The 16,753-nt window shown below is 38.5% G+C and overlaps 3 protein-coding genes and 1 long non-coding RNA gene across 6 annotated transcripts in view; 1 reads left to right on the forward strand and 3 right to left on the reverse strand.

The window, feature by feature from the left end:
* The window catches only part of LOC147560347 (cysteine-rich receptor-like protein kinase 10), a 101,518-nt gene that overhangs the window by 29,124 nt on the left and 55,641 nt on the right, over window positions 1–16,753 (forward strand). The window contains exon 7 of one of the 3 annotated variants that reach the window (XM_086662532.1): window positions 16,334–16,576. The exons of the other annotated variants lie outside the window; for them this stretch is intronic. Within the exon in view, the coding sequence (XP_086518658.1) occupies window positions 16,334–16,531 (198 nt within the window). The 3' untranslated portion in view covers window positions 16,532–16,576. Of the gene's footprint in view, window positions 1–16,333; window positions 16,577–16,753 lie in introns of those variants that run through there. 3 annotated transcript variants of the gene reach the window in all.
* Window positions 1,172–2,576, reverse strand: LOC147560350 (uncharacterized). The gene is made up of 3 exons (XM_086662549.1): window positions 1,714–2,576; window positions 1,538–1,621; window positions 1,172–1,421 (listed from the first exon to the last, which is right to left on the reverse strand). Exons 1-2 carry the CDS (start codon window positions 2,305–2,307, stop codon window positions 1,568–1,570), a joined length of 648 nt encoding a protein of 215 aa, XP_086518675.1. The 5' UTR covers window positions 2,308–2,576; the 3' UTR covers window positions 1,172–1,421; window positions 1,538–1,567.
* Window positions 2,870–6,356, reverse strand: LOC147560351 (cysteine-rich receptor-like protein kinase 10). The gene is made up of 7 exons (XM_086662536.1): window positions 5,178–6,356; window positions 4,948–5,073; window positions 4,696–4,817; window positions 4,405–4,615; window positions 3,863–4,100; window positions 3,620–3,770; window positions 2,870–3,506 (listed from the first exon to the last, which is right to left on the reverse strand). The coding sequence occupies exons 1-7, from the start codon at window positions 6,253–6,255 to the stop codon at window positions 3,192–3,194; spliced, it is 2,241 nt and encodes a 746-aa protein (XP_086518662.1). The 5' UTR covers window positions 6,256–6,356; the 3' UTR covers window positions 2,870–3,191.
* Window positions 13,260–14,437, reverse strand: LOC147560352 (uncharacterized). The gene is made up of 3 exons (XR_015234796.1): window positions 13,801–14,437; window positions 13,644–13,725; window positions 13,260–13,535 (listed from the first exon to the last, which is right to left on the reverse strand). It is a non-coding gene; the product is annotated as an uncharacterized LOC147560352 (long non-coding RNA).

Here is a 16,753-nt window from a genome sequence, read left to right on the forward strand (position 1 = left end):
ACGCAAGCAGCAGCGTCGGCGGTGGCAAGAGACTCGACCGGAGAGATTATTCAAGCGAAAACTTTGGTTTTTGAACCAAAATCGCCCCTTCATAGCGAACTTCTCGCCTTTAAGCTAGGGTTTCAACTGGGACAAGAGATGAATCTGGAAAACTATGTTATAGAAGGAGATTCAAAGGTTATGGTGCTCCTCATATCGGACGATGCACAGACGGCCCCGTGGCGATTGCTGGGTGAAATTGAAGAGCTACGTGCTATATTTGGATCCACACGTGCCACCGTCCAACATTGTAACCGAAACTCCAATCAAGTTGCTCACAACCATGCAGTATCAGCTTTAACCCCTTGAGTTATTCTCTTGTGGCGTTTCAATCTTTTAACGTTAACTATACTTTGATCCGTTTATTTTTATTTTATTAGTCTGCTATGGATCAAGTTGTATTCGGTTTATTCCATTTAATAGAATGGTCTTCTCTCAAAAAAAAAAAAAAAATTCTCCCTCAAAGTCGTATCTAACAAGTCTATTGCTGTCCCTTCATTCCAATGTCTCCAAGCCTGCAAAAAACCTCATGTTTGCTTAAATTGGTATCTATAAACTTATGTCACTCATGATACTAGTTTAGTATAGTAAATGAAAAAAAAAAATTGAGGACACTGTACATGCTTACGGTTGGCATTGTTGTGCTAGCCGTTGGTGGTGCAATCATGTTAGAAAGGATACAAGACACGTACTGCAGTCAGTGGATGATATATCTGGTGTGCACAGTACTAAGCCATGTACTCTTATAAGATCGTTCATTATCCCACCTAACTTTGATTGAACTGATTTGGGTTCCTAATGATTGTCAGGTTCCACGTATAAAGTTTTCTTCATTTTCTTGAACTCCACTATACGAACACAATTCCTGCATATTTCGACCGACATGTTGCCTCTCTATTCCTTTAGATGACATTTGGGTTCTGGGCTTCTGACCAATGTCTTTCCATTTTGACACGGTTGATGGGTAGAAAAGCCAGGAAAGGGTCTACGAAGCTCCTAAAGGTACTAGCGAAGCCACATTCTTGATCTAAGAAAACCCACATTACATAATTAAGTCCGAAAACGGGTATTAGTGAATACTAGAGTATGTGAAAAAGAAAATGACAACTTGTTCACTTAAGATTATGATGAATTGAGTAACTTGTAAATCCAATTTCATTATTTCATAAGCAACCCTTACATTTGAAATGCCCTAGAAAAGAAACTTTATGACTGAAAGAACAAGAAAAACAATCAAACCCAACCCTAAAACTACTAAACAAAGACAGAGAGACTGACAGAACTCAATTAGGGTATCTTCTTCTTCTTCCATGATTTCTGCTTAGAATTCAATCTTGCCCAGAATCAGTCTTACTCTTATGCTCATCATCAGTCTTCATCTTCTGCAATTGACCCCAAGAATAGAATTAGACATTGCAATTTTGAATGCAAAAAAAAAAAAAAAACAGAGACAATGTTAATTAAAGATAACAAAGATTTAATCTTTCCTTTTTCTTACATTATCAGTATGATCATTTCTGCTAAGAACTCAATCTTGCCCAGAATCAGTCTTACTTTTATTCTCATCATCACTCTTCAACTTCTGCAATTGACCCCAAGAACAAGATTAAACAACTATATTAAAGATTCTCATTAGACTATGTTAATAAAGATATAACCTTTCATTTTTCTTACCTTATCAATATGATCATTTGTGGTTTCAGAATCAGGATTTGTTCCAATTGTTCCACCGGAGTTAAATAATGATGATGATGATGTCGGTATTTCCTGATTAGCAGAATCAAGATTGCTTTCGTCGACATTAGCATTGGGCAAGATAGTTGGTGGAGTAAATTGTGGTGTTGAAGGTAGTGTAAATGGTGATGGTGGTGTTGAAGGTGGAGGTAATGGTGGTGGTGGTGTTGAAGGTGGTGTTGAAGGTGGTGTTGATGGTGGTGTTGAAGGTGGTGATGGGTTCATCGGGAATTCACCATCAAGCTCTAAAATTGAGAGTTCAAAATCAACCCCATTGGTGATGGCAACCATGACAGTGTAGGTTGTGGTCGGCCCATTGGCGGTGACCGTGAATACTATCTTGAGGTTGTTAACAGTAGTGGTGGTGGTGGTGGAGGCAGTTGGGGCCCCAGTTGGGGTGATTTGGTGTGTTGCAGTGGCAGTGAAGGTTGTGGTCAGTGCATTGGTGGTGACCATGATTACTATCCTGAGGTTGTTAACAGTAGGGGTAGTGTTGGTAGTGATGGTGAAGAAGGTGGACACTGTGTTATCCATTTCTTTCTCTCTCTTTCTTCTTGATTCTTTCTTTCTCTCTCTCTCTTCTTGATTCTCTCTCTCTCTCTCTCTCTCTCTCTCTCTCTCTCTCTCTCTCTCTCTCTCTCTCTCTCTCTCTCTCTCTCTCTCTCTTCTTGATTGTTTTGAGCAAGAGAAAATGGAGGATCGAAGTAGAATATGGTTGTTATCTTTTATAGGAGGAGAGGAATTTGTAAACCTAATTTTGGTTTGTTATTTGAGTGTAGTTTTCAAGAATCTCAACTACCTCTAACTAACTAACTGTCATTATGACAACTATATGTAGGAGTATTTCTTTTTAGAGCAAGACCACGAGTCAGATATCAGATCTGACTTGTGAAAAAACAATCGCATGTGAATTTTAATGCAATTAGATGGCACTTAACTTAATTACCCTTTATAAGCTTGTACTTGGTCTTCTCAAAGTGAAGGATTAATTTTCTAACTAAGCCGACACTCATCAGTCTTGACAAAGTTCAGACATTGTTTTTGATTATCACCATTATCATACAATTAGGTAGCTTTATCATGACTGCACAAGAAATTGTATCAACTACATTTGATTGTAACATAAATTCCCTTCTCACTGGTCTATCCCAGAACCAGAGTGAACTGGGCATAGGTTAAGGTGAACTATAATGATATAGTATCAAACACATACAAGTTAGGTTCATTTCATTCAAGTCAATCAAATTTAGATACCTAGAAAACATCAAGTCTCGTAACTTGTCGAACGATATTGAGTTTCACAACTTGGGTAGTTAAGAACTTAACAAGTTGACGAGTGAACGCCCCACCACGTGCTTCAATCTTACTACTTTTAATCTTGAGCTATAATGGTGCAAACAGGTGTGTACGTGAAAAAATTATCGAGGGTACAATTCAGTCATCGATAACCCGTTCACAGTAGCATTTTCACCCTCTCTCAGTGTGATATTGGTGGCAAGTTCCTCATTAGTATGCAGAAAAAGATGAGGTGGTGGTGAGGGTACAGGAAGAATGACAGAGTCGTTATTGAGCATGTTGATGACCGATGTCATAGTGGGCCTCTCAGATACGTCTTCCTGAACACATAATAGCCCAATGTGGATGCATCTTACAACTTTCCCAGTCGAACAATTCTCCCTCAAAGTCGTATCTAACAAGTCTATTGCTGTCCCTTCATTCCAATGTCTCCAAGCCTGCAAAAAACCTCATGTTTGCTTAAATTGGTATCTATAAACTTATGTCACTCATGATACTAGTTTAGTATAATAAATGAAAAAAAACTGCATTAAAAACTATCCACACGTACATAGCTTAGCAAGTTTTGAGCTCCTTCTGATTCATAAAAAGAGTTGTTCCTCCGACCGCTCAGGACCTCTAAAACTAAGACACCGAAACTAAATACATCCGATTTCACAGAAAAGTGTCCATGCATTGCGTACTCAGGAGCCATATATCCACTGCATATCGGTTTCAAATGAAACAATTATAGTTTTTCGAACATTTCTATTTAGTCTAAATAATTCTATTGGTTTAAGGTTTGAATAATTACTATGTCCCGACTATTCTTTCTGTATTGGCTTCAGTTTGGTTCACCAAGAACATCCTAGCCATTCCAAAATCTGCAATCTTGGGGTTCATATCTGCATCTAATAATACATTACTGGCTTTGAGATCTCGATGGATAATTTTAAGTCGGGAGTCCTCGTGAAGATAGAGAAGACCTCGAGCAATCCCTCCAATAATCTTGTATCGACTCTCCCAATCCAATAGCGGTCGTCGAACCAGATCTATACTCATCAGACTAAATAATCAAACTACGAAACAATTTGCATAGAAAACAACAAATAAATTAGGAAACAACAAATCAACTGGCCTATCTGGTCATTAAATGGGTTGGGCCTAACCATGACAATATCTAAGTAGGAAGCCTGGATCTGGTATAGGCCAGGGACCGTCCGGCCTGTCCAAACCACAGGCCGAGCAGGACCAAGCCTGTCTTAAGCGCTTCCATCTCGGGCCAGCCCAACCAATCTTACGCCATTACTTTTATTTATGGTGAACATTCATTACATAAAAGAGAGAGTAACAGACCGAAAATAAATTGATTGAGGCTTGCGTTTGGCATGAATTCATAGATGAGTAATCTTTCTTCTTGCTCTAAGCAGAAACCTAGAAGCCGCACAAGATTTCGGTGCTGAAGTTTCACAACTAATACAGCTTCATTCTTGAACTCTTCTTCACCTTGACATGAATTCTTAGAGAGCCTTTTCACAGCTATTTCCTGACCGTCAGGAAGTGTACCCTGTGTGAAAAAAGAAGTCCACTTCAATAAGTTGATCTACTCGAACGACAAAAAGGTGTCTCTTAGGATTTTTCAAATACCTTGTATACAGAACCAAAGCCTCCTCGCCCAAGCTTATTATCATCGGAAAAGTTGTTTGTGGCAGCTTTTATGGTTACAAAGCTAAACTGCAACGATTCATCTCTTCGAATCTTGTCGACACCTTTAGTAGAATAAGAAACCAAGGAGTTGTGTTACTTGTGTAAATAGTCTAGAACGACTCCGGGCAAACTTATATATCGATGACATTGGAGATAATGATAAAGAAATAAATAGCCATTTCTATTCTATACCTTCAAAGTTTTTTTCTATTTTGGTTGTTCTTGAGCAGAAGTACCATATGCAAATCATGGATATCACTGCAATAACCGAAGGAATGATTATACCAAAGACAAGGTTAGATGATTTTTTCCCCTTCCCTGCAACAAATATTAATGGAACCCTGTAAGTAATAACAATAATATAGTTAAACATGAAAGTGTGAAACTATATGAGTAGGTTAACGAGTTTAATCCTTGTATACGTGACTTATTGGCGGGTGGTGCAGTGCTAGTCATTGGCGGTGCACTGCTGATCGTCGGTGGTGCAGTGATCGTCGGTGGTGGTGCAGTGCTGGTCATTGGCGGTGCAGTGCTGATCGTCGGTGGTGCAGTGATGGTCGGTGATGGTGCAGTGCTAGTCATTGGCGGTGCAATGCTGATCGTCGGTGGTGCAGTGATGGTTGGTGGTGGTGCACCACTGCTGGGCGTCAGTGGTGCAATCATATTGTCTTGAAAGAAAGGATATATCTCATATCTAGAGTAACAACTCGGTCGAATAACTCTGCCACCTTCACTCCCATAACAACATTTTGGAAACATAGCGATTGCCCCGTTCAGACATCTTTTGCAATCACTCGTTGATATATCAAATGTGCACTGCGCTAGACCATATACCTTCTGGGTGTTTGTAACATTGGCTTCTTTAGTTGCAAATTTAGATGAAGTAGAACTGAATTGGGTTGAAGAAGAATAACTGAAATGGGTTGAACTGATTTGGGTTGTATTGTTTTGGGTTGAACTGGTTTGGGTTGAACTGGTTTGGGTTGAACTGATTTTGGGAGAAGTAGCTTCCCCTACAAGATCATCCAGTAACCCATCTAAAATTTTATTGAACTGATTTGGGTTGCTGACATTTGTAACATTCGCCAAATTAAGTGCAGGGACTTCTTCCATGATGGAGAAATAAGATTGGTTTGAGTATTGTACCATACAATCATTATACCATATGATTGCTTGCTTAGAGGTCGGACAATTTTGTGTTATATCTTTAACGGCTGTATCAACACAATTCCTGCATATTTCCTTTGTTATATTGCCTCTACACTGTACGGATTCGTAAACGACATCCGGGCGCTGGCCTATGGTGTTATTGTAGTAGTATCCTTTACCTATGGCCAGTTTGATGTTGTGTGAGGATAGAGAAGTGAGAAGGCGATCGATGTTGGTCCTAAGTGAACTTTTATCACTGTATTTACCTCCTAAACAAAAATCTTGCGCAGTGGTAGTAAAGTTATAAAATTGCACGGTAATGGCGATGATCAGAAATAAAAAGCTGCCCATTTGGATAATGGAATTCTTCACTCTGAAAAGAAAACACTATAATTTTCAAAAACTAATCAAGTCTGAGAAATTCTCAAGATTGAATGTTATGGGACTATAATAGGATTTGAATGATATGGAGTTATAGACTTCTAGTCAATGTTTCAAAGGGCAAACTAACAAGACTTGTAATAATCAGTTTTTGTTGGGATAAAATTACAAATTACATTTTTAAACGTGTCAACCGGGTTTTTTTCGTGTGGTTATTTTAATGGATAAAATTTAATATGAGGATAAGCCAATAAGGAACAAAGTTACATGAATTAAAATTCTTAGAAACCCCAAATTGTGTAGCCATGAAGCTGGCATAATCCTTCATAAATTGAAGAAAGAATTCATTTCATAATCAACACTGAGGATCGAGCCAGAAAAATGTTTCCAAATACAACTATTTCAACTCATATCACGAGTCAGATTTCAAACACACATGTGAATTTTAATGAAATTAGATATGGAAAACCCAAACTACTTAACTACTTATGCGCGGGACTTAATTTAATTCCCCTTCAAAAGCGAGTGTTTGGTCTTCTCAAAGTGAAAGACTCGTTTTCTAACTAGCCAAGCCCTTGCAACAAAAAGAAAAAGAAAAAGAAAAACTAGCCAAGCCCTTTCAACAGAAAAAAACAGGCAAGTCCCTGTCTTTACTAGACTTAGAAAATTCGTTTGTCTTCACTAGTCATGACCACATTCAATCACTTGTAGAGGAGGGTCCATTTCCAACTTGCCAAAACTCTTGACCAATGTTAAAGGACTTCGATTAAATGGCCAAAGTTTCAGACATAATCTAATAAAATAAGAGAATCGTGTTGACTGGGACAAACTCCTTTTTTAATTATGCGTATTGTGTAGAAACCCTTATGTTTTCTCAATATGGTCTTTCGTAAAATATGAGTAGTGAAATCGACGGGCCCAGTGTTTAAAAAAGTTTAGATCAAATTTTAGTCGTTAGATTCAAGGGCTGATGTATGTGAAGAGTGGTTAGATATTATTAATTCCTGACCAAGGTATTAACAAATGGAGGAGTTAGCTCGGCTGGTAAGGGTTGTGACTCATGCCCACTAGGTCACGGGTTTTAATTTGCCCAAAAGTCTAATTTGCACCTTTTTTTACCCGTTGAATGCCTGAACCTTCACAAGGAATAATTCCTTTTTGGTCCCTAATCTTATGAAGTCCTGGTTTTATCCTTAATTCTTAACTAACTGTTGTCTTGCAACTCAATTGTGACCAAGCTTCTTTTTTTGCAGGGGCGGAGCTATAGGTGGGTAAGCCGGGCTGCAGCCCGGGTCTTCCCACCTGTAACTTCTACCTTGTGTTGGCTTTTTTACGATGTAGCCCGAGTCTTCCCACCTGACTTATACTTTGCGTTGAGCTTTTTTAACCTAGATATTACCCCACGAAGACATCTACTACAGTCACTCAATGATATATCAAATGTGCACTGCGCTAGAACATATACCTTCTGGGTGTTCGTAAACTTGGTTTCTTTAGTGGCAAATTGAGATGAAGAAGTAGAACCATTAGAAGTAGCTTCCCAAACAAGATCATTCAGTAACCCACCTAAAATTTGATTGAACTAATTTGGTTTGCTGACTTTATTAACATTCCTCGGATGAACTGCAGGCCTAGTTTCCATGATGGAGAAATAAGATTGGTTTGAGTATCTTGCTTAGAGGCTGGAAACGATTCCGGCATTCTTCGTTTCTTATATTGCTTCTACACTGTACAGGTCCGTAAACAGTATTCGGGCTCTGGCCTATGGTTTTATTATGTTGTTCCTCTGGTTATTAATCGATAAGTCGATTTCTCTCTGTCTTGGCTTGATTTAGACAGAGTTTCCTTTCTCTAACTTATAGAGAGATAAATTATTAAAGAATAATGATTTATCAATATTCTTTCTTTCGGTTAATGTAGTCGAGGCGAGAATAGATTCTCTTTCCTTAAGACATTTTACACCCCCGTAACAGTACCAAACGTTAGGGTGAATGCCTTCGGGATACAACGACTAACCTTTCAGAATTTTAAGATGGTACTTCTATATTCTGAAAGCGGACGAACCTTTGTAAGTTGTATGAGCTCTTGGACTAAATGCGGATGATATTCTGGATGCTTCGGAAATTCAAATGTCACTTAAATCTTCTTTTCTTTCTCTTTCTAAATATTCTAGTCTAACCAGAACTCTTAGAAATACTTGCTAATTAGATATTCTAGACAAACCAGAATTTCTAATTTCTTATAAGAGAAGAGAAGAAGAGAGTGAATTGAATTGATGAAAAATGAAGTGAGTTTGGGTGGTATTTATAGGAATTGAGTGGTCACATTGGTTTGGGACACATCTCTTGAGTTTTGGGGACAAACCCCTTAGTTTTTGGGACACAACTCTTTGAGAAGAGTTGGTTATTAAACTGGAAATTTCGGGTGAATTCTTGGCCATCAGATCTAGCTCAAAAACTCGGCCAGAACTTGATCCGTTAGATCAAACCGAAGCTGTCCCAACAGATGAACTAACCGACCGTTAGATGGTAGCCTGAAGCGTGCCCGAATGCGGAGTGAACGCCAGACGTCGGATCTGGCGCAAATCCGCGCGATGAACGCTGGTCGTTCAGATTTGAGCGCGTCCTCTTCGCGCAAATGCCCCTCAACTTGACTTGTCCTCTTTGGCGATTTAGTCCTTATTTAACCGATCTTCGTCCAAACTTTAAACTTGAATTTCTCATTCATCCGGAATCGGATTCGAGTGATTCTTGGCTCTAAATTGAAGAGCTCGACAAGACGAACGCAATGGCACGTTCCGTTGCTGAGTTTGACGAGTCGGCTTGAGCCAAAATAGGCTCCGATTCCAACATATTATAGTAGTATCCTTTATCTATGGCCAGTTTGATGCTGCGTGAGGATAGAGAACTGAGAAGGAGATGGATGTTGGTCCAAAATGAACTTTTATCACTGTAGTTACCTCCTAAACAATAGTCGTAAATATAATAAGATTCTGATTCTTGTGCAATGGTGATTATGAGAAACATAAAACTACCCATTTGGAGGATGGGATTCTTCATCTGAAAAGAATAAACTATCATTTTCAAAACTAGTCAAGTCTGAGAAATTGTCAAGATTGATTATGATGGGAGTAGAATACTGAATGAGATTGAATGACCTGAGTTATAGACTTGTCGATAGTCAGTGTCTTTTTCTATAACAATATTTCATTGTAATTGACATATAAACCTTACTAACCTGCGAGAGATCGTTCAATGATCTGACCTGGGTTTTGTAATGTCAGTGACATACAAACAAAAACTACAAGCTAGTTTTTCTCAGATGATAATGAGGATGGACCAATCCCAGTACCTTTTCTCGGATGGGTAAACGGTGTTGGAGGTGGTGGTGGGTAGCTACAAACTTAGTAAGTTTACAAGTAACATAGGCCACGTGGTGAATCTTATAGAACCTTTAGAAGAATAACAAGGAACAGAGTAGTTTATGGAGACTATACATGCTTACAGTTGGGCATTGTTGTCCAGTGCTAGCCGTTGGTGGTGCAGTGCTAGCAGTTGGTGGTGCAGTGCTAGCCGTTGGTGGTGCAATCATGTATAAGGTAGAAGTCGCTATTATGGAACTCCTAATTTACATATAATCAGTGTCGTAAGTAGGTTAACTCACCCTGTGGTTGGTTGGTCATCCCCAATATCTTGTGCCGGTAAATCCACTGTAGTTTTATCTACGGAGGTACCTCAAACCAATTATGGTGCTAACATAACAGAAAATGAAGGGTTGGGAGGACCTCACTATGAGTTATTATATGTGTTGGTTAGTTTCTACTACTTGCTCAAGGTATTGCTTCCCATTTTTTATATTCCTAAAGTTACCAATCGACATAGATGAAATTTGTCGGGAGTTGAATTTGTCGACTCGGGCGTTAGATTGGTGGAAATCTGTTACAATTTACAGCTGGGTCAAAATCAAGTCATTTCTTTTCAAATATTGTTTGTGAAGTTTGGGCGTTGTTGTCGTGGATACAGTTTAGAAGTCTCAAAAAACTCAAAGCGACTAGGTTGAGACTTGAGTTTTGAGACTGTAAATTATCCTCAAAAGAAAGCCACACATGAAAGACGTGGGAGAATACATAACCAAGGTCAATCTTCACTCATTGTCAATGATTTTGAGTTGGGTGACAACAAACTAACATAATCTTCAAGTGTCTTTAGTTTCAATATCTTCTTAGCTGTAGTATTTCCCATGAAGTTACTGAATTCTCGGTCGAGACTCTGGGTCCTCCTTACACCCGTGATTGTTCGAGTGAACCACTGACTCAGACTCAAAATCAAGAACCACTGACTCAAACTGAAAGCTGGGATAGAACTTCGAAAGCCATTGTGTATATGCTGGAGGTAAAACGGGTGATTGATCAGGTTTATGGACGTCCTTATATATATCAAGAGTTCCTTGATTTGACGAGAAAATATTATATTGATCTAAGTGTTGATGCGCCACAAGCTATTGAGAGGGTGAAGAAATTATTCAGAGGTCATTTCAACCTTATTTTGGCCTTCAATACCTTCTTGCCTCCTAGTCATCAAATCACTTTTGAGCAACTGATTCAGACTCAGAAAGACAAAGTAGAACAAAACCACACTCTGAATCAGACTCAAGATCAATTACCAGCAGTGACTCAGACTCAGGATGATGAAGAAAAAAACCAGCAGCCTCTTACTCAGAATCAAGATCCATTCACTCAGACTCAATTACAAAATCAGCCTCTGACTCAAACTCAAGAACCACTGACTCAGACTCAACATCAAGAACCAGTGACTCAGACTCAAGATCAAGAACATGACTGTTAAGCCTCTGAATCAACCTCAACATAAAAACCACTATCAACCTCTGACTCAGACTCAAGAACAACCACTAACTAGAATTAGTTCAGAATTATTGAGGATTGTTTGTTCATTTTGGAGATAATAATGTCAGATGATGAAATTGAAGTTTAAACATTTTTTGGTTCATCTACATTTCTAACTTTTAGAACGATAAGAAATTTGGCCACTGGTAGCTAGAAAAGTTCAGCCATCGCCCCGGTAAGACACATAGGGCAGTCAGTGGACGATATATCTGGTTGTACAGTACTAGACCATATACCTTATCAAAGTTTGTAAAATCAGTTTCTCTAATAGCAAATTTAGACCATAGAGAGGTAGCTAACTAGCTATATACTCTTATAAGATCATTCACTAACCCACCTAAACTTTTGGATTGCTAATGATTGTCAGATTCAACATATACACTTTTTTTCGCTGTCTTGAACTCCTATACGAACACAATTCCTGCACATTTCGACCGTTATGTTGCCTCTATATTATCGTAAATGACATTTGGGGTCTGACCAATGTCTGCCGACGCGGTTGATGGGTAGAAAAGCCACAAAGGGTCGACGAAGCTCTAGTATAGGCCGTTAATTATCTCCTAATCTGTGGAAACCCACATTACATAATTAAGTTCGAAAACAGTATTAGTGAATACTAGTGTAAGGTCCTGTTTGTTTTTTTTATGTGTGTCTGAATCTGAATTAGCTGAACTGAATTAGCTGAATCTGAATTTTTTGAATTTTTTATAAGTTAGGATGTTTGTTTTCTAAATCTGAATAATTAAGTCTGAAATAAACTTTTGACAGTTATACCCTTGCCCTTATTAACCCAAAAAAACCCTAACTTCTAAACTTGTCAGTCTCATTCTCTTCCCTGCTCTTTCTCTTTTCTCAACTATAGCCGCCTCTCTCTCCCTCTCTCTTCATGCAGCCGACGATAAGAAAGTTTCACCCTCGCCAGATCCGGCGAGGGTTTCGAGCTGAAATCAATCCAGAAATTTAACGCCGATCAGGAATATACGAAGGAGATTCAGAACTTTTACCTTGGGAGGATTAATGTCTAGTAGATATTGAAGATGGTGCTATGGAGAACATGAATCTAGGGTTTCGTTATATTAGAAACCCTAGATTCATCTTGATCAACAGTAGTAAGTCCAAGTACATAAATTCCATTAACAAGTCGATAAACAACTCGATATTTACTTTCAACACCAACAATTAATTGTCCACTAGATGCAGCTAATGGATCATCACCTAATGAAGAATCACCATCTTCTGTTATGATTTGTTTACCAGTAGCTAAAGCTATACGAGTTTGCCGGAAAGAAGAAAGAGCAACTAAAGCTCTTGCTGGAGGAAACCATTCACGAGTTTGAAGAAGGATATCAGATCCATTTGCAGGTTGTAAAGATAAAGCTAAACACGCCATTGATGATTAACTAGAATTCCAGATCTTCGAAATTGAAGAATTAGGTTTTTGGATATTCAATTGATTGAAATTGTTGTTCAGATCTATATTTCTAGGGTTTGGATTTGTAAAGATTCATTGAAGAGAGAGAAAATTCGAAAAGGAGATAGAGAAATACTTACAGAATTGGATTCGGCGAGCGATCTCTGGAGATCGATTTGTTTTCCCTTTGCTGATGGATTTTATTTTATTTCTGGGTGGGGGTGGGGGTGGTGGTGGTGGTGGTCAGAGGTGTAGTGGTGGTGGTCAGAGGTGTAGTGGTGGTCGGCGGTCGGTGGTGTAGTGGTGGTGGTCGATGAAGTGAAGATGAGAATTTTGAGTTGAAGTGAAGATGGAGATTGAAAGTATTTCATTGATTTCATGAGGGTACTTTTGTCATTTGTCTTATTTTCAGATGGTGATTTCCATTTCAGACTTGTTTTGAAGTCTGAAATATATGGGTCATTTTTTAGTCAATTCAGATCTTGACCCAATTCAGTGAGATTTTCAGATTTTGTTAAATTCAAAAACAAACATCTGAAATCTGAATTGACTTCCAATTCAGATTTCAGATCTGAAAAAATAAAAAAACAAACAGCACCTAAGTGAGAAAGAAAATGACAACTTGTTATAATTTGACAATTCAATTAAGAAGATAATCAATTGAGTAACTTGTAAATCCAATTTCATTATTTCATAAGCTACCCTTACATTTCAACATGTGGAATGCCCTAGAAAAGAAACTTCATGACTTAAAGAAGAAGAAAAAGAATGAAAAACAATCAAACCCACCCAACCCCTAAAACTACTAAAGAAAGACAGAGAGACTGACAGAACTCAATTAGGGTATCTTCTTCTTCTTCTTCCATCATTTCTGCAAAGAACTCAATCTTGCCCAGAATCAGTCTTACTCTTATGCTCATCATCAGTCTTCATCTTCTGCAATTGACCCCAAGAACAGAATTAGACATTGCAATTTTGAATGCAATAAAAAAAGAGACAATGTTAATTAAAGATAACAAAGATTTAATCTTTCCTTTTTCTTACATTAATCAGTATGATCATTTGTGGTTGGTGTATCTTGCACAGAATCAGTCTTAATTTTATGCTCATCATCTGTCCTCAACTTCTGCAATTGACCCAAGAACAAGATTAAACAACTATTTTAATGATTCCCGTTAGACTATGTTAATAAAAATTTAACCTTTCATTTTTGTTACCTTATAGTTAGATAATAATGATGTGAGTATTTTCTGATAAGCAGCGTCGACATTAAAATTGGGCAAGATCTTTGGTGGAGTAACCGACGATCTTGGTGGTGTTGAAGGTGGTGCAAATGGTGATGTTGGTGGTGATGGTGGTGTTAGAAGAGAACCGAAGCCTGAAATCATTTCATGGAAGTAAGCCGGTGATGGGTTCCTCTGTTGACGACCAAGTCCAAAGGAGGATAGCTTCTTCCCTAATTTGTTGCGACAAAATTGTAGGGCTTCTTGAGGAATTGGGAGTTTAGAATCAACTCCATTGGTGGTGGCGACAGTTGGGGCAGCCGTGGCGGCAGTGGGGGTGGTTTTCTGTGTTGCAGTGACAGTGAAGGTTGTTGTCGGTCCATTGGTGGTGACCGTGACTTCTATCTTGAGGTTGTTAACAGTAGCAGTCGTGGTGGTGGTGGCAGGGCTTCTGAGGGGAAAGCCGCCATTGTTGGTGGTGATGGAAGCGGTGGTGGACATTGTGGTGGTGGTGGGATTTGGAACCTGGTTGTTGTTCTCCATTTCTCTCTCTCTCTCTCTCTCTCTCTCTCTCTCTCTCTCTCTCTCTCTCTCTCTCTCTCTCTTCTTGATTTTGTATTTGAGCAAAAGAAAATGGAGGATTGAAGTAGAAAATGGCTGTTATCTTTTATAGAGGAAGGAGGGGAATTTGTAAACCTAATTTTGGTTAGTTATTTCAGTGTAGTTTCAAGAATCTCAACTGCCTCTAACTAACTAACTAACTAACTTGGTTAGTTATTTGAATTAGTTTTCAAGAACCTCAACTGCCTCTAACTAACTGTCATTATGACAACAATATGTATTTCTTTTTAGAGCAAGACCACGAGTCAGATTTCAGATCTGACTTGTGAGAAAACAATCACATATGTGAATTTTAATGCAATTAAATGGCACTTAACTTAATTACCCTTTATAAGAGCATCTCCAATGCAACGCTCAACAAAAATTCAATTAATCCAATTTGTCAAGTATGAGTTGAGTTTCTCTTTCCCAGGTTGCAGCACTATTGAGATACTAAATTCAAAATTCATCTCCAATGCAACGCTCAACAAAAATTCAATTAATCCAATTTGTCAAGTATGAGTTGAGTTTCTCTTTCCCAGGTTGCAGCACTATTGAGATACTAAATTCAAAATTCATCTCCAACGCAACACTAAAAAAAACTCAACATAGATGTATTTCTGATGTATTTCATTTTAAAGCACCGCTAGATGGCCCAAAATAGGGGTCAGGCCACAGCCCGAAGCAGATGTAGCCGGCCCTTATTGGTTGAGCCACTTCTCACTAAATCGGGCTGTTAGAGCATCCCCAATGCAACACTCAATTTGAAAGGCCCAAAATTGACACATAAGATTACTGAGTTTTTAGCAAAAAACACTTTCCAATACAACACTTCACTTGAATCTGAATATGATGTGGCAACAATAAATGTTGAGATACTGAAAAGAAAACTAATTGTTGAGTTTTCTTTTGAGTACCTCAATTGACCCACATCATCATTTTATATGTCAAAGTAAAAAACCAGGCGTATAAATCTAAAGTAAATATTGAATTTTTTGAATATTGCATTGTGGAAGTATTTGAAGTATCTCAATAGTGTCACCTAGGAAAGAGAATCTCAATTCATACTTGGTACATTGGATTAATTGAGTTTTTGTGGAGTGTTGCATTGGAGATGCTCTTAGTCAAGGTCGGGCACGTCAGTCTGACGTGTTGGTCGGACACCCTTTTCGTGTCATTTAGCATTTGTTTCATGTTTACCCATGATTTTTAAGCAACCCAATCATTCATGAACTAGTTAGATTTTTAATTGTCCATTTGTTTCAGAATGCACAACCCTAATACGGACAGATGAAGAATGAGTAATAGAAGGGAATGAAAGACGATAATGTTTCCCAGAAATGCAACTTAAACATTAACTTGAATTCATTACATGCTTTTTAAAATTTAAACCATTGTTACCATGAACTGAAATAAAAATTCCCAGATGCAGATTAGCTAAACGACGATGCCAGACTTCAGAGGAGACTTGTGAAATCGGATGTGTTCAGTTTTGGTGTCTTAGTTTTAGAGATCCCGAGTGGGCGGAGGAACAGTTCTTTTTACGGCTCAGAAGGTGCTCAAAACCTTTCTTTTGTTTATTGTGGCAAACTGCGACGACCCAATCCTTAGCAGTTATCGGTATTTCACACCCATGCCAACGCCCAACGTTACAGGGTTTTGTTCTTAACAAATACCCCACTAGCCCACCTAAAACACCTTGACACTTACTAAGAATGAGCTCACATCCCACATCGCTTGGGAGAGTGCCCACAGGCTGGCATACATGTAAGAGTTCAAGCAAAACTTAGTATCAGTATAGCATGGTGTCAAGAGCGAGGACAACACCGGCTGATAAAGATCGAGTTGTCCTATAATTAATTGAAACGAGTTCACAATAACAACCTCAAGCAAACAAAAATCTATTTTCAGGCTTGGAGACATTGGGAGGAAGGGACAACAATAGACTTGTTAGACGCAAGGTTGAGGGAGAATTATTCGACAGTAGAAGTGATAAGGTGCATCCACAGTGGGTTACAATGTGTTCAAGAAGATGTATCTGAGAGGCCAGCGATGACATCAGTTTTAACACAAATATCACACAAAGAGAGACCGAAAACGCGGCTGTGAACGGGTTTATCAATGACTGAATTTTACCCTGGTTTCTTAATTTATTAAATGTAAAGACCAATACTTTTCATTATATGCTCAAAATTGATGATGCGCATGAAACTAACTGTTTGATGGTTCGCATTTCGACCTATTGAAGTAGTAGGCGGTGGTAATGGTAGTGACGGTGGCCATGGGGGTGATAGTATTATAAGGAAACTACGTACGATTTATGCTTGGGTA

The sequence above is a fragment of the Eschscholzia californica genome, unplaced genomic scaffold (assembly GCF_041429995.1).
Source record: "Eschscholzia californica isolate CP2 unplaced genomic scaffold, dmEscCali1.0.p SCAF_2, whole genome shotgun sequence".
In the NCBI taxonomy this organism is placed as follows: Eukaryota; Viridiplantae; Streptophyta; class Magnoliopsida; order Ranunculales; family Papaveraceae; genus Eschscholzia; species Eschscholzia californica.